Source organism: Fukomys damarensis, unplaced genomic scaffold (assembly GCF_012274545.1).
Source record: "Fukomys damarensis isolate Sample0158 unplaced genomic scaffold, DMR_v1.0_HiC HiC_scaffold_39, whole genome shotgun sequence".
Taxonomy (NCBI): domain Eukaryota; kingdom Metazoa; phylum Chordata; class Mammalia; order Rodentia; family Bathyergidae; genus Fukomys; species Fukomys damarensis.
Window position 1 is genome coordinate 33404407 of NW_022900951.1, and position 23705 is coordinate 33428111.

Sequence of the window (23705 nt, forward strand, 5' to 3'; positions counted from 1 at the left end):
CAATGGAGGAGGGTTCCTTTCTCCCCACAACCCCGCCAACATTTGTTATTGTGTGATTTCTTGATAGCAGCCATTCTTTGTGGGGTGAGGTGGAATCTCAGTGTTGTTTTCATCTGCATCTCTCGAATGACCAGTGATGTGGAACATTTTTTCATATATTTTCTTGCTGCTTTCACTTCTTTGTATGAGAAATGTCTGTTCATTTCGGATGCCCATTTTTGGATCGGGTCTTTATATTTGGGGGGACTGATTGTTTTGAGTTCTTTATATATCCTTGATTGACAAAATATTTTTAAAGTCACAGAACAATCAGGTTGCACATTGCTTTCCATGATTTCAGATATAATGGCTATTTACAGTTTCTTACTACCATACAAAGCAGAACTGCCTGTATTGTTTTTAAAAAGCAAACTTTGGAGGATATTATGGCATGTAAAATAAGGAACAATACTATATCATTTTACTTGTGTGATGCATCTAAAATAGTCAAATTCAGAATCAGAGAATTCAGTAGTGGTTATCAAGTGCTAGGGTTTGGGGGATATGCTAAATTGTCAGTGGATATAAAGTTTCAGTTCGAACTTATTCAAGATGAATAAGTTCTAGAGATCTGCTATATGTATAGTACCTATGGCTAATAGTATGCTATTTGCATTTCAAAATTTGCTAGGAGAATAGATTTTATGTTAAGTGTCCTTACATTTTACAAAACAAACAATATCACAAAGGGACTCAAGGGGACTTTGGTGGAGAGGGCTTATGTGCCAGTGTTTATTGGATGTGAAATCTCAGGGCAACAAGAATGAAGGCAACATTATCAGCAGCAGCTATCAGTTGTCTAGAGTCATAGAGAGTCTTCTGATCACTTGTGCCAAGGAGAAGACATGAAATAAAGTTTCTGTTCTATATAAATTTGAAAATCAAAAGTCTTGACAAAGTTGAAAGATTCAAGCAGGATGTTTTTCTGTTTTTGCTACCTCTATACTCAAATCTCCTGGCATTAGAGAGATAAAAACAGCTGTATCTTACACTACAATCGCAACAGCAGAACTCCACCACCAACCTAGATGCTTCTTGAAGTAAGGACAAATATGAGGAATTCAATGAGACGTTATACGTCCTTCAATCTATTTTTTTCTCACCAGGGGTGAGGGTAGGGCTGGGGGTGGTGCGAGGTTGGTGGTAATAACAGGTGGAAGTTGGAGCTTTTGATGAAGCAAAAGATGTTGGTCCTGCTTTTTCCTATTTGTTTTCACAGAAATTGGGGAGAAAAGTGTATTTCCTTGAATCATTTTTATTTCCAATTCTGTTTCTCTGAGATACAACAAGCATAGCACAATTCTAAGATCCATGATAATCTTCTTAACAAAACCTGTATTCCTGTGAGTATTCATAAGGAAGAGTATATAACAAAACCCAGTAGGGATTCATAGTGGAGGAGGATATTGGATCCCAAAGAACAGCAGTTTGGAGACTCAGCTCTTATGGGCTGTGAAAATAACTAGAAGTCTGAGCTTGAGCTCACACTAGGCAAAAAGCTAAGGCTTCAAATTAGTTCATGAATTGTTTTTCCCATTGTTAATGGATGTTACTTCAACAGATGCAGAGATGTTTCCCAAATTCCTTGAAACATAGGAAATGGAATTTTCCAGAAAAGTATTTGTCATTTTAAAAAATAATACTCCAGGAAGACTTAAGCAATAAAATAGTCATGTATTTCTGCAGAACATGGAGTCAAGAGAGGTTATCTTTTGCAGCTACATGTTTTGTGGACCTTATTCCAAAAGAAAAAAATATTTTCAAAACTGCTCTAAATGTGAATTGGTAAAGGTTAAGCTACTATGCCTTCATACCAGACAAGACAAGCATAACCTGTTTTACAGATCTCCAAAAGAAGGCTCTAGTTCACCTTGAAAATGTCTAAATATCAAAGAGTTTACTTCTCAATAATGTCAGGACTTATGTATTTCAAGAGTTGCTTAAAATTATCACTAATTAATATTATCAGAGCCAAATTCACAGCCAAAACTCTTACGCAAATTCAAAGTTCTTACCTAAATATTATGTGCCCCGAATTATCAAATAGATGACTATGATTGAGATATTTAGGTAGTTTTAAGTGGGTAGGGTTTCGGAAGAAATAAGATGAAGAACGGTTCTACAATTTTCCTTAGCCAGCAAAATGTTTTTGTATATTTATAAATTTACTCTGAAAGCAGTTTAATCTCCTTAATCAGTTTTGTTATATACAATCTATAGTAGCATTTATATTATTAAAAAGTAAACATATATTATGGATGTATAGTAAAAAATTTTTCAAACTTAGGGGTATGTAATTTAAAAATTCAAGACCACTGCTTTAAAGGAATTCTCATTTGGAGAATCTATGATTCACGTATTTTTAAAAGTTACAGGCAATGGCATATACATCTTCAAAATAAGAGTGTTGACAAAAATTTTGTTTCACATAATCTGAAAATATAAATTTGTATGTATAATTGAATATGTCATATCTTAAATCATAAAATCAGTCAACCAACCTACAAACTCTCAATCTTTATGAAAACTCTTTTCCTTAATAATTATACTCTTTAAAGAGCTGAGTCTCACACAATTTCTACTGAAAATAATCTGTTTACCACTTGATCAGTAAATGTATCAGTTAATTCTGCCAGAAAGTTAGATATTTAGCAAAATATTCAACGTGCAAGTTATTTTAACATCATGCAGCAAAACAAACAAATGGAGTCAATTTGTGATTGATTTGTTGCCATTGCAAAAATGAACACATACATAAATCCCAGCACATGATTTACTCTTTATCCCAAGAAAAACAAGGTCTCTTCTTAAGTTGGAATTCAAGCATGATCATCTTGGAACAGATACCATACTCTTAGTAAAATTAGTGTATAACACACATGGTAAATCACAATTTGCCCTCAGTTATTCATTATTTCCAATTAATCTATTCATTCATGCTAGTGTGGTAGATTATACTTGTTATTGTTAAATATAGATAACAATGGGAATAATAAAATGCATGCTCCCATCTTATAGACCAATAACAACTAGTGCCAACTCAATCAATGTTAACAGAATGTTAAAATTGGTCTCTTGGAGCTGGGGATTTAGCTCAGTGGTTCCGCCACCTGCCTCACAAGCACAAGGTCCTGAGTTCGATCCCCAGTACAAAAAAAAAGTCAAAATTGGTCTCTTCATGTTTTAGTTTCTGCCCAGGCCCGGTGAATACTGACTCTTGCCTTACACTAAAGTGAGAAGTTAGCCCTCTAAGAAGAGACTTGCAAGGGAGATACACAAGAATCAGTTTTTCAACACATTAGTCACCACCTCTAGCTTTTAAATGGGTTGCAGAAACTAAGAGAGGGGCTGGAAATTGGAAGAAGAGTTTTGAAAATAAGAATGCAGAAATCTCTTTGGCATACATTATTCACACTAGCCAAAATACAGAAACATCTTAAGTGTTCATCAACAGATGAATGGATTAAATACACACACACACACACACACACACACACACACACACACACACATAAATGCTATTCCCCTATAAAAAGAAAACCAGGAACAACTTGAGTGAACCTAGGGGATATTATGTTAAGTGATATTACATCATGCACAAGAGAGACAAATACCATACGATACTTACATGTGGTATCTAAAAAAGATGACTCTGACATTGAGAGTAGATTGGTAGTTACTGAGGCTAGAGGTGGATATTGTGGATGGGAAAAGAAGAGGTGTTGTTCACCAGGTACAAAGCTACCATTAGATACAAAAATAAGTCTGATGTTCTTTAAATAGCACAGTGGATATATTTAATAATAAGATGTTAAATGTATCAAAATAGCTAAAAGGATTTTAAATGCTCTCACCACAAAAAATAAATACTTGAGGTAATTAAATGATAATGAACTTAATTTGATGATTACAAACATATATAGGAATATAGCCTTGTGCCTCATAAATATATCTAATGATTATGTTTCAACTAGAAAAATAAAACTTTTTAGAAAGTAAGAGTTAAAATTTAAAAAAAAAGAAACAAAGATAGGAAAAGATTTTGGAGAGTATTACATTGTGCGTGATCCCCCCCCCCGGAAGTAGATATTCTTTTCCTCACTTCAAGCTTAATATAAAAGTGGCTCCAGTGGGACCAATATCTTCAATAGGAGAACTTGGACACACTGTAAACTAGGCCTATACTAGGGCCTATACCTGAGAAAACTAAAGTAAAAGGTACTGGCTAATTAGGTGCTCTGATAGCAGAAGAAAAGAGTAGTCTAAATCAAGATGGACCTCAGTCATCACAGGGCAAAGAACTTGGAGGAATTCCCATGAACTAATGTGGATCAAGAAGGTGACTGAGCAGGGTATTGTTTCAGGTCATGACTGAGAGATCTCCTGGGAAGGTGAGGAGATCTCAGCAAAAACGACTGGAATATCTACTTAAGGCCAGAGAAAATGTTATTGTTTACATCAAGAACTCCTATGAGAAATTTCTGGTGATGGTGGAGTTCTCCAAAAGCAAGTGACAAGACAGTCAGCCTTAAACGCCCACACTAACGCTGGATGGCTAGAACAAAACAGGACTTTCTGTTGATTCTTAATCCTCACCTTCCAGTGGCCTCACTTGGAGAAACCAAAGGCAAGAAAATAGGAAATAGCTCATGTCCCTTAGAGGAGCCCCCTGGAGGACATCTTGAATCAAGCATGAAGTGGAAGAGTAAATTTCTTAAATTTTTTAAAAAATCATAGCAGTATTATGTTGTTATTACACATTTTACTGAGACTCTTTGGGGTAGTAGTAAAATAAGCAGATTTTTAAAAACTCTTTTTGAAAGTTACTAGAAAAGCTGCAGTGTCCATTGTATTTTCATCCAGTACCAAAAAGTAAAAAGAAAAAGAAAACAATCTCTAAAAACAGTTTTGAACTAAAGTAGGGGGGGAAAGTTGAAGTGATTTTTCTATCATACATTACAAATTATGCTTTATAAGCTGATTATTTCAATTATAGTAGCTAAAATTTTACAAATGCATATTATATGGCAGACATAGCCTGTATTACATATACTAAATCATTTCATCCTCATAACACCCCTACTAAGAATTCATTATACTCATTTTCTTTTCTTCCTTTTTTTTAACACTCATTTCTTGATGAGAAATTCTGATGTGGGGAGAAGTTAAGTAACTAGTATGTGGAAAAGCCACTTTTATGGGATATTTCAAGTAAATCAGAATTATATTTCTTTCCACAAATTATTTTCTTTCACTTCCCAAATACTAGATATCTAAAGTGTAAACCACAGCCATATCAGCTAAAATGCGCTAACACTTTGCAGAGACACGTAAGGCTTTGTGTGATTAGCTATATTTTGTTTTTAGAACAATAGACCCTCATAGAACATAGGTTTTTTTCCCTAAAATATATATTTCACCTCTTTTTCTTTTTTTCTTTATTGTAGGCATGGACAACCACTACTAAATGAAGTACAGCTGAAGGGTCGTGACCTCCTGACTCTAAAGGACTTTACAGGAGAAGAAATTAAGTATATGCTATGGCTATCAGCCGATCTGAAATTTAGAATAAAACAGAAAGGAGAAGTATGTAAATTCTTTCTTGACTTTCATTAGTACCAATCAGCTTTTTCAAAGGCAGTCTTCCCAAAGATGAGGGAATAGAAAATACATTAAAATTCCTAAAGAGTAGCTAAGTAATGAAACCTCACAGTCAAGGTAATTGATTATCACTGTGTGTACAGAAATATAAAAAAGCACAAAAATCAGTTATTCTATGACAAATAATTGTACTTCTTTCATGTGGAATGCTGAAATTCATTATTAACTGGATCGGAACTTAAGGAATCATTTTTATACCTCCCTGCTTTTGTCTATAAATTTTCTATCAAGGTAAAAATAATATTTTTTCTAGCAACAAATTTGAGTTCAGGATGCATAGCAGTTATAAAACCATTGAGACAATATTTAAAAATTCAGTGATGTGATGGCATTTATAAAAGCATTTCAATTAGCAAAAAAAATGGTAGGCAAGTAGGGGGAGAAATGAGATATGGTGCTCAGCTCTGAGAATTATTCTGTGTTTTGAGCAATTTAATATGTGCTTAATTAATGCAGTAGCTTCATTTAACTGATAAATTATGAAAGCATTTTGGTGTTTCAAGCTTGTTCAAAAGCTTTTTGGAGGTAGTTTCAGGTTGAGAAAGTTCAACATGACATTAATTTTGTCATCTAATTGGCTAGCTTTCAGAACGCCAAAGAACAATCTGAAGACAAGAGGGACCCAACTAGTGTGTGTTGATGTTCCTACAGAACAGATGAAATGCAGAGAAAAAGTCTCTCTAGACCCCAGGCTTTTGTTCTTCACCCTCTGTGTATGAGGAAAGTTAGCTGGCAGGAAACTATTTGTTCCAAAACTCATCCTATCAGGATGTCCATCAACAGAAAGGAAGGAGGAAGAGCCATACCCCACACCCAAATGCTACAGATTGTTTTCCAATAGCTTTCAAAAACAAAGCCCTTGTACTCCCATGAGGATGCAGGGTGAATGTGTAGTTGAAAATCTGATGATTCACCATTGACCCAAGTAGGAGTCTTAGTGTTCCATGATGTGACAGAGTAGCACGTTGTTAGCTGAGAAAATACCTTTGAACCAAACATCTTGGAGGTCGTCGAAAATTGATTGGCGTCTCAATGAAGCTAAGTAAGATAATAGTTCCATTATGAAATTTTATTATACTTCGGAACAAGTTCCCAGATTGAACTTAGAATAATTAGTACTACTTTCTAAAAACATGTCAGTAAGCTATCGGTGCTACTGTTTCTTTTCCCCAAGTGTATTGGAAATAGAAAAAAAAAACACTTTAAATTCACTTTTTATAGACTATTTTGCAAGAACCAGGAATGGCGGCACTTGCCTGTAATCCCAGTACTTGGGAGGCTGAGGCAGGAGGATAGCCTCTCGTTCAAAACCAGTAAGTTCAAGACCAGACTGAACTATATAGCGAAACCCTGTCTCAAAATTAAGAAACAAAAACCCACAAAAATATTTTGAAATTCTTAGTAAAGACTGTGTTTTAAAACGTAATCCTTCATATTGGATATAAAATATATTTTGCACTTTCATTGTAGTTCTGTACTTCTATTCTTGATTTTCAGTATTTGCCTTTACTACAAGGGAAGTCATTAGGCATGATTTTTGAGAAAAGAAGCACTCGAACAAGATTGTCCACAGAGACAGGTGAGTCCACTGAAAAACTCACTCTTGCATTGAAGTTGTGGGGGCTGGGCAGAAAGATTAGCTTTGTCTGCAGAAGTTCCTGGAAGACTAGAGTAGAAGCCCCATGTAACTGTTTATATTCAGGGCAAAATGTAGATAGACTCCAAATCTCAGTCCTCAAACTCATGTAAGAAATGTGTCTATTTTTATAACACGTGAAGAACTTTCTCTTTTGTGCCCCAGTTCTGCTAGATGGTGGAAACTTCTGCCACGCCAGGCAAGCATCAGCTCTTTCAGGGTTTACTTTGTCAATTTTAGGTCTCTTCTTTTCTTCTCAGGCAAAATCCTGGAGGGTATCTCACTGTTAAGATATTCAGGGATATGTGGATGTGGTCCTTGATTGCTAGAACATCACCATCAAATTTCTATCCTGGAGTGAATCAGGACTTCCTGTATTTTCACTGTATCTTATCTACCTCCAAATTACTACAGGCCTTTTCCTTCCCACGCTGATTGCCATACCTGAGCTATCTCTTGGCTTGATTCACTCAGCCACTAAATAGCTCCCCAAACCACACTGGGCACAGAGATACTGTGAGGCCATCTCATGCTGGTAGCCAGGAAGCTCTAGAACAGGTGTTCCCTCTTGAGCTCTGACTTAAAAGCAAGAATCATATATGGTATTCTCAGTACAGAGATTTCTTGAACTCATCTGAGGCTTCTATCATGCTCCCCACCCTTTGGAAACTGGTCTGAGGATTACACAAGGCTCCGTGTCAAATGCCCATCAACTTCTACTTCTTTTTCACTTTCCTTGATTCTCTTCAAGTTCCCATTATTGGAGACCAGGTGATAAGGTATGAGAAAAAAACTGGCCTTGACTATCCATGTGTTCTTCCAAATCTATTGTTTGTGCCTAGAATCCTAGGCTATTGAAACTCAAATTTTGTCATCTTTTCTCAAGCTGTTATCTCTACAATGCTTTCAAAGTCAATTTTGAAACTTATAAGCTGCACATTTTTTTCTCTCTCCATTTTGGCACTATCAGATCTCTTATTTATTTATTTATTTATTTATTTATTTATTTATTTATTGAGACAGGATCTCTTTTTATAATTCAGACTGACCTTGAATTCACTATGCAGCTCAGGCTGACCGCAAAACTCACAGCAGTCATCCTGCCTCAGCCTCCCAAGTACTGGAATTGCATGCATGTGCCACCACACCTGGCCCTCAGACATCCTTTGAATGAATAATGTGCCTGCCCAATGGACAATCAGACAGAGTCGAGGAGGAAATAAAACAAACAAGCATATTGGTTGATTCCACAAATATCGTACCCTACCTTACAACCATAAGACTTTTCTAGAGCTTAGAAGCAAATGGCTGCCGTACTGCATGCAATTCTTATTGTATAGTGATCAGTAATGAGGTTTGTCAAATAAACAACAAAAATAAAGTTCAGGGGGGATTAAACGACTGCTAATTACACTCAATACAAATAGAACCAAGAATCAGATCTCCAGTATTCTTATTAATATACTCCTTTTGCCTCTTGAGAAAAGGAAGCAAGAAGAGGTCAAATATGTAAGATGTCACTTTAAAGGTCCTATGAAGAAAACAGATGAGTACATTGCATTCTTTAAAGCTGATTTCTAGAAGAGGCCCCACGGTTATCCAATTGATAGTAGGGGAAAATTAATAAATCAGTCGGTTATTCTCAAATTCTGCTCTCTTCCAGCACTGGTATTCCAATGTAAGAATTTTATCTTTTTAAAATTTTTATCATTAATATTTAAGAGAAGTGTTTTTATTGAAGTTCCCAAAAGGATCAATACATAGACATTTCTCAACTTTAAATTTAAAATAGATTTTTCTTAGTCTTTGGTGTTTCTACCACCTTTCTCTGTCCAAATGTTATGCCTGATATCAAAACACCCCTGCATAATTGATCAGTTTCACCATTCACAGTAATGGTGTAGTTAAGCTACAAATTAAAATAAGAATGAGGAGTTAACAAATTTTTGGATGCAGACCCTGTGCCAAATGCTTTACATGAATTAAGTGGATTATCTCACTTAATCCATGACAACTCTATAAGCACAAGACCATTGAGAAGAACAGGCTGAAATGGGTTCAGGACAAGGCCCATAGACAGATAGTCCCCAGGCTTGGAAGCTATTGAGGCATGTAACGGTCATGTTTTGTTCTCTTAAGATTGTTTCTACAAACGGCCATAAGCATTTTGTTAAATGATTATTTTCTCCAAAGAAGGGATCTAAGACCTGAACAAAATTGCAAAACATAAGAAGAAATACATGAGGAAAGGAATGTTTAGCCCCTGCAACTTATGGCTCACAGGGTATTTGTTACTATCCACAACAAGTACCTGTGGTCTAATTGCAGAAGGCACACTGCCAGATTCAGTAGAAAGAGAATCAGTTAAAGTGTGTAGCTGCTGTAAATACTTACAGAAATGGTAAACTCCCATCAAAATCATGGCGGAGCATTTCTATTGTGTATATGTTCATCTTCATAGTTGTCCTCTGGTGTACTCTTGCAATAGGTACAACCTCTTTCCCTGGTGCTTAAAATAAAATGTAAGTACTTATCTACTACTGCGCCAGAGTTGTGCCAGCCCCTGGTGATCCTCACAGAATAGACCTTGAGGATTCCATCTCAATCCTGAGATCCAGAGATTCAGCAGTATTTCTATTTAGTTCAGAGAACAGAATACATTTCTCCATCCAATTTAAATATCAGTTGTTTGTGTAACATGTTTGTTAAGTGCAAAACATCTATGGTAAGGATACAAATCACTAAGTGTATATGTAGTTCAATGAATTCTTATAGTGAATACATTACTGCAACATCCAGATAGAGAAACAAAATATCAATAACATCCAGAAGCATCCCCACACCTTATATTTCCTTCTAGTAGCTACTCACTCCATTCAAGAGTAACTGTTATTCTGGCTTCCAATACCACAGATTAGTTTTGCCTATTTTCAAACTTTACATAAATACAATCATTCAGCATGTACTCCTTTGTTTCTGGTATCTTTCGCTGAGCATGATGTTTGTGAGATGTATTCATGTCACTGGATGCAATTGTAAATAATTCCTCATTCATTTTTTGTGTATTCTTCCCGGAAAAGCCAGAACATTCTCCTATATGTCTACTGGTGAGTACATTATTTTGTTGCCAATTAACTGAGCCAATAGATGGATTTATCTTTTAATATCAGTAAATACAGTACCTGATAGAGAAATACACAAGGTATTCTAAGAGATGGTTCTTCTCATTATTTAACACTGGCATTTTATTTTCAAGGTGAAATAGAAGTTGGTACTCTCACAGCTCTTTCAAATTCATCATCTTTACAAAGATGCCAAGACAAAAATTGTGATACTATATTGAAGCCATGAAAATCAAGCTCAGAGATGTAAATGAGTACCTTAGTTCTATCAGAAAGATTCCCCAGATCCTTCATATCTCCAGTGAATGAGTTCTATTTTTACACTTTCTTTAAAAGCCTGCAGGGATCTGTGAGGAAAAGAAGGACCAAAATAAGATTTACTTTTATTTTCCCAAACAGAGATTGGGAAATTAGCAGAAGAAACCAACCCTTTGTTCAAAAATATCTGGCATGAAAGTATAAACAAATGAAACAGAAAAAAGCAGATATTTCTGGATGAATGGTGGAAAGAGAGTGGAGACCCATCCTTCTGTCCTCTTCTGCTCAGCAATGGCAGCTCTTGGTGGTTTTTCAGAATGTCTGATACCCCCTCAATCCCTTATCACCACTAGGGGTCTGATAAACTAGTAAATGCTTGGCTTCTGCTTTTTGACTTGGATCTGAGGCTTTTTTGATCAATGACCACAATCGCAATCGCTTCTCAGAGGCAACATCCCCCACTTTATTTTTTCATGAGCTGCTGAAGGCTTTGACTCCCACCTGTAAACATTCTTTGTGAACCATCTTCCCACCCCTATTATAAGTCCAAGCTCATGGTTCATCTTCTTTATAGCACAAGGAAGAAAATGTAAGGTACCAGACTAATTCCGAGTTGCTACAGCAAAATGACTTCTAGTTAAAGAAAAAGTACGACCTGGATCAGACGTACCAGGAGCTCTTACACTTTGTTTTCAATCTTCCTTCATAGCCCCCACCATCAGTGGTACTCATCCCTACGCTAGGTACATGGTAGGTGGACAATAAACCCTTTCTTGATGAATATACAGGACTTATATTTGATTAGATGACTTTGCTTATTCACAAGCAAATTAAATGCTCAAGCATGATTATTGATTATAACTATCATTAAACTCTACTAGCTCACTTCACAGAGAATAGAACTTTCTCTTCTTTCTGTTAATAAAATAGAGTTTTCCAGTGCTGAAAATAGGCCCTTTCTCCCAAGTTAAAGTCCTTCCTTCTTTCATTGAATGAATATTTCTTGAGCACTTACCCTTCACCAGTCTAAGTGCTTGTAAACAAAACACAGGATCCCCTGCCTTCATAGAGCTTCCCTTCTAGTGGGTATTCATAAAATAAATAATAGATACAATAAATAAGTGGGTAATATAGAGCATTAGAAGGTGACATGCAATTTTCACAAGCAGAACAATGTGCCTAGAACTGAAGAAAAGACATATACACTATCACTGGATCTTTTACTTTCACTCTGAGTGATATGGGGGAATCACTGGAAAGTTTTAAGCAAAGGAGGGACTTGATCTCACTTGCATTTAAAAGATGGCTCTGGCTACCCTACTGAGCATAGCTAGTATGAGTGAGAGGGTGTGGAAACAAGGTAGATGGAGTGAAGTCTGTCTAAAGGGGGAGAGAGAGAGGCTGCAACCAAGGGGGTAACAGTGAAAATTAGGAGGGGTATTTTCTAGACATGTTTTAAAGGGAGAGCCGTCTGGCTTATGTATTTGACAAAAGAGAGATATCTAGGATGAATTCAATATCTCTGGCTGAACCACTGTGAAGACTGCAGACAGAACAAGTTGAAAGGGGAAGATGGAGGGTTCAGTTTTGGATGTACTGAATTTGAGACATATATTAGACATACACACACAGGTGTTGAGAAAGCAATTGGATATGATTGTGGAGTTTAGGGATGAGACCTGGCTTAGAGATATTTGGAAGTCACCACCGTATAAGTGATATATAGGGCCGCAGGACTGGATATAATCGTAAAGTGAGTGAGTTGACATTGAGAGAAGAGGAACAAAAACTGATCCTGGGGTGCACCAACATTTGGAGGTCAAGGAAAATAGGAGGAACCAAAAACAGACTGAGAAGGAAGAATTCCCAAGGTAGATATGAAAGCGCAAAGATGTAATTTTCTGATCCTGTATGAAGAAGGGGTACTGAGGAGAAAGTGGTGGTCAACTTTATTAAATCCTGTTAGGTCAAAAGACCTCTAGAGGACTGAGAAATGACCATTAGATTTAGCAATGTGAACCATGGTGAGAGAAGTTTGGATGCAGTGTTGATGGGGAGAAGCAAAGCCTTATGGAATTAGGTTTGATGGAAATAAGAAGAAACGTACTAGAGAAAGAAATTTAAAACAAATAGTTCTGCTGTAATGGAGAACAAAAAATGAAAACAATAGCTGATAGGGGAAGTAAAATAGATAAAAGTTTTGTGCTTGATTTTTATTAATGTGTGGAAAAATGAGTGCAATCCATTAAAGATATGAGTGAAGAAAGAGAAAGAAAAGAATGGTTATAGAGTTGCTGAGGGTGAAAAAGGGGGTAGCTTCTAGTGCATGAGTGGGGATATTACATGGGACATTGAAAATTCATCTATGCTTAACAAGAAGGAAAGCAGAGTATATGGATACAGATGTTGGCAGGCAGAAACAAGTTGTGAAAGACTCTGTAAGTTCTCTGATTGCTGCTACTTTTTCAGTGAGTTAAGAAGCAACAGCTAAGTGCTGGCTCTACTTTCAAATTAGATGAAGTATCCAACCACTTTCTCACCACTTCAGCTGCTACCACTCTCGTTCAAGCTATCAACTCTCATCCACATTTTTACAAGTCTCTTTATTGGTCTCCCTGTTTCTCTCCCACTGGATCGATCCTATTGAAACATAAATCTGAACGTGTCACTCCTCTGCCCCAACCTCTAAAGGCTTCTCATCTTACTCAGACAGCAGTCAAAGCTATTGCCTTCCCCCACCTTCCTTCTGTACCCTCACCTTCTACAACTCTCCCCCTCACACTCTGCACCTTCCACACAAGCCTTCTTATTGTCCCTGAAACCCACCAATTATGATCCTTACACAGGACCTTTAAACACGTTTTACCACTGCCTTGTAGGTTTTCTGGGGCTCACTCACCCATCTTCCTCAGATCTTCTCTCAGATCTCCCACAGTCCATCTGACTTCCTTGACCATGATACTTAAAAAGATGATTCCTATCTCTTGCGTTCCCTGTTCCCCCATCCTTGCTCCATTTTTTCTTATAGAACTCATCATTATATAACATACAATATATTTATTTATTCAGTTTATTATCCATCTCTCACCACTAGTATATAAATTCCATGTAAGCAGGGACTTGTGGCTTATTTATAATGCTTTCCTCAGTGCCTAGAACAGTGCCAGATATATTGTTTTAGAAAATAATGAATACATTTCACGACCATGCTGTGAGACCAGGACTTGATGGTCACTCCATCTATTTAAAATTCTGTTTAATTGTTGACAGTGAGAGAACCACACATGCATCAAGAGTACGAGCAAGTTATTACTCATATAATGTGGCTTTCTCCGGAGAGCTTGGTGAGTTCCCAGGCTGATTCAAAAGTGGCTTCAGAGGGCAGGGAAATGATACTGGGTTGATGTTTTATTGTGGTTAAGGAGTAAAGCTATGGTGATGATTCTGTGCAAAGGTGGGGGTTTGTGGCATTTGGCCAAAGAAAGTAGTGCCTAAACTTTCTTAGCTTGTTCAGATGTGGGACAGGAAGGGAATGTGGACAATTGAGCTTGAAAACGTCAACGGTCAGACATCAAAAATAGAGGCAGACTTTATTACAGGACCCTTGGCAAGTACAGCCATCTGGGTGCTTTGTATTTCTCTAATTCTACCTGAAACCTAGCACATCAGCTCAGCAAGGGATCTTAGGATTCCAGGTAAATTGCTTTGTTTACCAGATGGAGAAGCCTGAGTCCAGTTCCACTATGTTGTCCTGTCTCTGTAAATTACAGTGTGAATTGGCTCAGGGGCGAGCTCCCCTAGGGGGCTTAAAAAAAATCTTGCACAATTTTCTTTGATTGTCAGAATCCTGGCCTGTAAAATTCTTATAATAATATCTGCAACCCATTTTGTCAGTGTGAGGGATTCAGTGGAAGAATGCTTATAAATTGCCAGCACATGGTGCTCTGTGAGTGGTCATTGTTAAGAATCAGAACACGATGGCCTCTGGCTAAAACCCATTTGGTCTGGGTATAGTTAAGAGAACAATTTTAAGTATAAAATAGACGTAATTATTTAATTTTCATAATTAATGGAAATTAGGACTACTGTTGTGGTTTTTATTTTTACTTTTTATTATGAAATGTTTCAAATAAATAGAAAAGTAGAAAGGTTAGCATAAGGAGCACACCAGTACCTTTTCTATAAAATTAAAACTGTTAATATAGTGCATGCCTTCTTTATTTTGTTGATTTATTTTGTTCCCATATTGTTTAAAAGTAAAATGGTGATGATATTTTATCCCAAAATGCATCAGTTTTCATCTTTTAAAACAAAGGACACAGTATCTTTATTTTGTCTACCAAAATAATGATTTCTTAATATTATTTACTATGAAACTATATTCACATGACATTATTCAAATTGTGTTAAGGCATCAGTGGAGAGTTTCATGAGGCCATGACTCAATTTCCCACTGGTAGATTTAAAACTCTTCACACCCTAGTGCACCATGCAATTGATTTCCTCCTTCATCACGAGAGGCAGATGAGGTTAGCAAATTGTGACTACTATATGTTTCCCAAAAGATAAATTAGAAATATTATAATATGGAGGACAAATATAAAATACAAAATTATACAAATTGAGCAAAAATTGTACCAGTGTTGTATTTAGGGTGATTTGATTTTAATTACATATGGTAAAGTCTGCCCACTGATCCTATCTCAAATGAGATAGTGAAGATTAGACAGAATGTCACCATCTCCCCCCAATTTTGCCTCAGAGCATGCTACAAAATGGCTCTGCTTGTACCCATAGAGTTTAACTGTGGTTTGGGGCATTCTACTCTGTGTATCAACCTCTTCAGTCCAGTGGAATGTCCTATAAGGTTGGAGTAAGAATCATGTACTTCTGTGCACGTATCTGGAATACTCTTACAGGGCAAAGATGGTTGGAAAGCAGTGAACATATGTGAGTGGAACTTAGCTTTGTCTTCATAAAAAGTGAAGTCAACAGTAGAGAACAGTGGAGTGCCTTGAGCTTTTAGTGTCTTGAAACCACTATTTCAATGCTTACTCTTTCTTTTTTTTTCCAATTAAGTTTATTGGTACAATTTAGGTATACAATACAGTTACATTCATCATTGGGATCGTGTACCTTTGCATGATGTATATTGATTCTTATTTTTTCCCCGTTCCCCTGCCCTCCCTTCACCCCCTCCACCCTTTCCTATTTACAAAGACTTTGTTTCCAGTTTTTTTCTTTTCTCATATTTTTTCTTTTCCCTTATCTTTCCCCTACCCCTCTCACTTCCCCTCCTCCTTTAGACCTTTTCTTCCTATTACATAGTATGAATTATACATTTTGATCCTTATTTACACTTTTAGTGTTTCACACTAGAGAAATTATTTGGTATTTACACATGTGTATCTTATTAATTTCACTTAAGAATATGGCCTCATTGTGCATCCACTTAGCTATAAATGTCTCTAGTTTCTCATTCTTTATGGCTGAGTAGTACTCCATTTTATAAAAAAAAAAACCCACATCTTCTTAATCCAACCTCCAGTCGATGGGCAATTGGGCTGCTTCCAAGTTTTAGCTATTACAAACTGTGCTGCTATAAACATGGGTGAGCATATATCACTATCGTATGATTCTTTTTTAATTATTTTGAGAAGATATCCAACAGAGGAATAGTGGGGTCAAGTGGGACCTCTAATCCTAGTTGTTTGAGGCATCTCCATATTGATTTCCATAGTGGTTGCATACTTCTGCACTCACAACAACAATGGAGAAGGGTTCCTTTCTCTCCATACCCCCACAAGCATTTGTTATTTGTTGATTTCTTGATAGCAGCCATTCTTTGGGGGGGTGAGGTGGAATCTCAGTGTTGTTTTCATCTGCATCTCTAGAATGACCAGTGAGGTTGAACATTTTTTCATATGTTTATTTACTGCTTTGACTTCTTTGAGAAATAATCTGTTTGTTTCAGATGTCCATTTTTGGATAGGGTCTTTATATTTGAGGGGTCTGGTTTTTTGAATTCTTTATGTATTCTACATAGTAGACTTTTGTCTGAGGAACAGTGGGTAAAAATTTTTTCCCGCATTGTGGGTTGTCTCTTAGCTCTGTTGGTGGTTTCTCTTGCAGTGCAGATGCTTGTTAAAAAGATGATATCCCAGTTGTTGATTCTTTGTGCTAGTTTCCATGCCACTGAGGATTTGTTCATAAAGACTTTTCCTATGCCAATATCTTTAAGAGTTCTTCTACCTAAATTATCTTCCAGCAAGTTTAGTGTTTCTGTTCTAATATTTAGATCTTTAATCCACTTCAATTTTAGTTTAGTGCAAGGTGAAAGATAGTGGGCTAAGTTTAATCCTTGGCAAGTTGAAATCTAGTTTTTCCAACACCATTTATTAGAGAGGCTATCTTTCTTCCAGTGACGATGGTTTGGCTCCTTTATCAAAAATAAGTTAGCTGAGTATCTGGAGTTGTTTCTGTTTCTTCTAATCAATTCCACTGATCCTTGGGTCTGTTTCTTTGCCAGTACCATGCTGTCTTTATCACAGTGGCTTTGTAGTATAGTTTCAAGTTGGGGTTTGTGATACCCCCAGCCATATCTCTGTTGCCTAGAATTGCTTTTGCTATTTTAGGTCTCTTCTGATTCCAAATGAATTTTTGGATTGTTTTCTCTAGTTCTGTGAAGTAAACTATTGGGAGTGAAATTAGGGAAACAATTCCTTTCACAATAGCACCTCAAAAAAGAAATATCTAGGAATCAATCAAACAAAGGAAGCAAAAGACCTATATATTGAGAAATACAGTACTCTGAAAAAAGAGATCAAAGAGGATATAAGAAAATGGAAAGACATACCCTGTTCCTGGGTGGGAAGAACCAATATGGTGAAAATGGCCATACTTCCAAAACTGCTATGCAGATTCAATGCTTACTCTATTTTCAAGCATATTAAAGGTTAAGTTTCAGTTTATATAAAGTACAATCAATAGATGTTAAGTGTGCATTTCAATCAATGTTTAAAAGTGCATATACACATGTAACCCACAAACTTGGTGAAGGTATGAAGTATTCCCATTGCCTCAGAAAATTCCCCGGTGCTCCTTCCCAGTCAGTCATCCTCTCCATGAGCAACAACCATTTTAATTTCTGCCACTTTGGGTTGCTTTTTTCTAAACTAGCTATGTCTAGCTTCTTTCATTCAACATAATGTTTATGATAGTTTCTTCCTTTTTTGTTACTAATTCTCCATTGTAATCCATAATATCCTATATAATTATAGTTTATTTTTTCATTGTTTGGATGGACATTTTTCTATATTTGAAAGAATTAAAACTAAACATAACTCCCAAAATGAAACAATGTCCCATTATTGCCAGAACCTGAGCAAGAGGGTGGAGAAATGGATAGGCTTTCAAAAGAAAGTTTAGTCCATGTGCACAAACTTGCATCTACTTTCCTCAATTCTTCACTTTGCTCTGCTTGCAAATTCCCTACTAGAGAGGTTGGAGAGCTCTAAAGATTGTGACTATTCAGTTGAAATTGTGCCAATTTCTCATAATTTTGTTTCACATTTTAGATTTCTTTTTTCAAATTACTTCTTTTTTCTTTTCCTTTTATTGTAGGTTTTGCACTTCTGGGAGGACATCCTTGCTTTCTTACCACTCAAGATATTCATTTGGGTGTGAATGAAAGTCTCATGGACACAGCTCGGTTTGTAAATCTTTTCTTCTCTCCAAAATTTATTTCAAAATCTGATGGATAAATTTCAAAAAGAAAGCATGCTTTAAATGACAATTTTCCCTCTCAGAATCCTATGTGCTATTTTCCATTTTACATCTTGGTCTGATGTTTGGAATGACTCCTTCTTATCCTCCAGCCACTTTTTCATGAGTTTAATACTGTTTTTTTCTTATAAAAATTTTAAGAGCTTCTGAGCAGAAAATTTCAAACTTAGTATGACTCAAAAATTATCAAGCATGACTTACATTTAGTAGTTAAGAAAATGGAGGTCCAACGAAATTGACAGGTTCAATGACTTATAATTAGTGTATATCAAAATAGATAATAATATAAATAGCTAGAGTTTATTGAGCATTTATTACATGTCAGGCATTGTTCTAACTCAATTAATCATTACAACAACCTAAACAGATTGACATAAAGGGGAGAAACAACCTAATTTGAACTATGCTAGCTGCTATAGCACAAAATCTCAAATGTCAATGTCTTAACATAGTGCAGATATTCCTGACTAGTAAGACAGAAGGACAGATTATTTTAGTTCTGCGGTCATTTGGGAACTCTGGCTGAGAGTGGCTCTGCCATCTTCAATATGTGGCCTCCAGTATCACCATGGATATCCACTTCTCTAGGAGAAGAAAGCATGGAGAAAGGCATACTTGCTTCAAAGCTACCTTAGCAGGGAAGTGGCACAGTCAGTCCTGTTCACATTCCATTAACAAGTACTAGTAGCTCATCTTCACCAAGATGAAAGGAGAGATGGCAAAAGGCTCTTGCCCAGTATATTATAATGAAAGATGGAAAATAGGCCTTCTGACTCTTCATGCCATGCTCTCACCACTACAGCCTGTCTGGTTCAGAATCCAGGGCAAATGTCTTCGCTAAATGTTTTTTATTTCTTCTCAGAAGAGAAGACAATGATTATTTTTTTCCTGAAAATGATGTGTTATAAGTAACTCCTTGCAAGTGTTGTCTGCTTTTTGGCGAAAAACTTAGTATATATGAAAGAATTCACCTTACTTCACTTGCTAAAGTGATTGCAAGTAACTCATATTTAAACCCCTTAGTTGTGTTATTTTTAGATGTGACAGTGACTATATTAAGAAGCAGTCTATCTTCTGGATACTAGGGACAGAAAGAATAAATAAACATAAATGAGGTTTTGCTTGAAATACACTGTCACAGACTGGGATTTCTTCTATGAAAATGAAACATTATTAAGAAACAAATATCAAAATCAGGTTGAGAGATGAAGCCAGAGAAATTTCAATCCGGATCCTTTACATAGGATGAGGTGAACTATTTGGACTGTCATGCATGAACTAGTGGTTGGAAACATGTCCAGTTGAAGGAACAGTTGAGCATCCAAGGAAGAGTTAACCAGTGCAGACTGGCAGCCAGAGTAAGGTCAGGGCCCAGAAATCAGTAGAGTGGACAGGATCCCAAAGCAAGAGACAAATGGCCAAGCATAGATTGAAAGCTGAGGATGAGCATAAACGTGGTCTTTTTTGTGCCTGCTCTCCATGCAGTTCTCACTACAAGACCTTAAAGGAGCTCTACATAAATCCTGAGAGAAACAATCCACTCACAACTTTTAGCATAATTGCGGCTTTTTATTCCATATAATTAGATTCATTGCTACTTGAATATATAAATTCATAAGATTGGATCCATGTAATTTCTTCTGACCATTTTGCTTTATCCAAAAGACTAAATGAAAATAATGGTTACTCCCTAAGAACATCTACTATAGATGACTTATGTAATTACTTCTAAATTTTGGTTAAAAATCTTACAAAGTAAATACTATTGACCCAGTTTTATAGATGAGGAAACCATGGGTCAGAGGAATAATGGAGCTTAGAAGTTAAGTCAGGATTTAAATCATGCTGTCTTTTTTGCTTTTTCTATTCAGCTTATAATGTCAGTGGAAATCATTGGCTTGTGTATCAGCAGTTCTCTAAGACCACCCTGAGGTGGCTTCACAGGGCTCAACAAAGTCATACTCATGGCTACTGTTTACTGCAGCAAAAGGATACCAAGCACAATCAGCAAGGGGGAAAGACACATGTGGTAAAGTTCAGGGGATTTGGGCTCAGCCTGGGGAGTATAGCAGTTTAGTAAGAACCTGCCTCAAAATAAAAAATGAAAAAAGGATAGTAGTGGTATCTAAATATGTAGCTCAATGTAGAAGCCCTGGCTCAAGTCCCCAGTACAAAAAAAAAAAGTCCCGGGGAAGCCAGATTTAAATTTTCAAAACTCTTCCCGTAGTGGAGTCACATAGGATATACTTGATTCCTTTCGTAATCAGTTATGACTAAGCATGTGAAATGTTGCCAACAAAGGAAGCTCATAAGAGACTCAGCACATAGGATTTTTATTAGGGCTGGTGACATTGATACTCTCTGCCCAGCGTGTGTCCAAATTCCAGATCCCCAAAAGAAAATCAGGTGTTTACTTTAAGCCAGATAGTTCTTTAAAAAATTAGGCAGAGGGAGCCATGCTTATTAGTCCTGGGAATGGTGGAAACTTCTCAAATTGAAGCTCCCAGATGTGATTTGGGAGCCAACCTTGCATACAGATCTTTCAAAGGTTAGCAGTCAGACCTTAGACTGGAAAATCAGAACAGTTGAGATCTAACCTCAGCTCAGCCACTTACTTACCTACCAGAGACCTTCATTGGTAAACTTTTCTCTGGGATCTTTGTTTGCTTTTGTATAAAATAAATTAATTTTGATCCCCATATATTGCCAAATGCATGTAATATATTAGATATAAAATAGTGGTCCTTAAACAAAAGTATGCCCCTAGGTAAACTATATACAGACAAGTGCAATGTAACTCAGATCAAAGTAGAGAGATTAATTCCAGAGGTTCTAAAACTTAGTTTGGAATGTATGTTGGAAAACTTGTTAAAATGTAGAATTCTGGACCTGATGCTCAGAAATGCTAATTCTTCAGTTAAGTTTCAGATAGTGTATGAGAATCTGCATTTTAACAAGCTTCCGAAGTGATTCTGATGCAAGAATAGCCACACCACACTTTTAAGAGACCACACTTTGGGAGGTGTGGCAACCTGAGCTGTTGTGCTATGAATCTAGGCTAGAGATTTTTGTATGCTTTTAGGATAACTGATTGTGAAGGTTGAAGGTTGAGTAGAAAATTGAGGTAAAATGATTCCAGATTTGTTACTCTTATTGTGTGTGTGTGTGTGTGTGTGTGTGTGTGTGTGTGTGTGTGTACAGAAACAGAAAACTGAAACTACCTTCTGATTCAGAGTAAAGGAATAGATTAGGTATTGGACAGATCATATTAAAGGTTGACCCTCCAAGTGTAATGTCTGCAAGCCATTGGAATAAAAGACCTTGGGTAATACTGTGAGCCAGAGAAATATAAGTATATATAAGCTCAGTGGTTAAAAAAAAAAAAAGAGCCCCACAGTCTCCTTGAGGGAGAATCGCAAAAAGCTGTGTCTTGAAGGCAGATGCAATTACAGGAAAAGGAAAATAAAGGTGGTATAATATTAGAGGAAACTGTGATGGGAGATGGAGAATATCAGAAATGGGGGGTAGTATAGCTCCTTTTGAAATCTGACTTTCTTCTGTGTACCCCATTACTCCTTAATCTTCCAAAATATTTGACAAACAAGATATGCTGAAGCTCATAAATTTAATAAACTCAAATTGAAGAAGACAAAAGAAATCCACTGCCTTCCACAGAAGCACTTGAATGTGAGAAGTAAAGAAGTGAATCTTAACGATATCTACTCTGCAATAGGCCCCGAACAACCCTTAGCAATCGCCTTCCTTACTTTTTGTAGAAGTTTAACTTTTAAGATGCAAAGGGATGAGGTGATGTTTAAATGACAAGGCTTGCCCTTTCAAGTCAAGAGAATAGTGTGCACCCGACACTGATTGATGCTATTGCTTTTTCAATTTACCTGTCTGGCTGCTTTGGGCATCTGGTGGAATAAAAAGTGTCTGTGCATTTGGTACAGAAAGAAACTCAGAAGGAATTGAGTGAGTGCAGCAATAGAAATGGAAACATAAAAAAGCAAAACTGGTCTGGTCTTTTGAAAGCTGTTAAATGCAATTCCAAAAGAGTGGCTTATTTTTTGAAACGATTTAATTATTCACTCATTCAAAAATAGTTATTGAATGCCTGGTTTGTCTTCCAGACATTGTTTTAGCACTAAGAATAAAACGCTGATCAAGTCAAACAAGATGTTCTTTGGCGTTGAAATACCTTCTAAAGTGAGGAGGCATTTACAAAACAAGTAAATAAAGCAAAAGATAGAAGAGCAGGTTGAAATAAATGCTGTGATGAAGCAGTGATCTGTGCGTGGGCTAGAGCCTACCTTAGATTGGGTGGTTAGAAAGTGCTTCTTTGAAGAGGTGGCTGTCAATTTGAGAACTCAATGAAAAGCCAGGGTCAGGCATGAAAAGCTGTGGGAAGAGCACCACAGACAAAAAGCTACTGTTATAAATGCCTAAGACAGCAACAAGCTGGGTGCACTCAGGAATGGAAGAGCTAACAATATTCTATAATCTGCAAATAAACATATCTTAAACCTGAAAATTACTCTATACATATATAATATATACACATATAATTATACATATATCTAGATACAGATATAGTCATATATCCTTATATGTTGGTCCTCAGAACCACCAAAGGAAGGAAAAATAAAATCAGATCATACGATTAAAATCCTAAATACTAAATAAAACCTAAACATCTAGGTATTCAAAAATGTACAGCAGATCTGTAGAACTTATTCATTCATCTTGCACAACTGATGCTTTATACCCTTTTAATGGCAAGTCCCATTCACCCTAGTAAGCACCATTCTCTTTGCTTCTATGGATTGACTATTTTAGATACCTCATGTAAGTAGAATCATGCAATAGATTTTGTGACTGGATTATTTCATTTAGCATAATGTCTTCCAGCTTCATGTTTGTTTTTGCATAAGGCAGTATTTCCTTCTTATTTTATTTTATTTTATTTCTTTTAATGGCAAGTCCCATTCACCCTAGTAAGCACCATTCTCTTTGCTTCTATGGATTGACTATTTTAGATACCTCATGTAAGTAGAATCATGCAATAGATTTTGTGACTGGATTATTTCATTTAGCATAATGTCTTCCAGCTTCATGTTTGTTTTTGCATAAGGCAGTATTTCCTTCTTATTTTATTTTATTTTATTTTTTTTTATTTTATTTTATTTTTTTTTTGGTACTGG

General features: G+C 36.4%; 1 protein-coding gene across 1 annotated transcript in view; it reads left to right on the forward strand.

Moving 5' to 3' along the window:
• Otc (ornithine carbamoyltransferase) overlaps positions 1-23705 on the forward strand; it is a 66571-nt gene that overhangs the window by 8794 nt on the left and 34072 nt on the right. The window contains exons 2-4 of the mRNA XM_010636205.2: positions 5487-5625; positions 7198-7279; positions 18340-18427. Coding sequence (XP_010634507.1) covers positions 5487-5625; positions 7198-7279; positions 18340-18427 — 309 coding nt within the window. The remainder of the gene's footprint in view (positions 1-5486; positions 5626-7197; positions 7280-18339; positions 18428-23705) is intronic.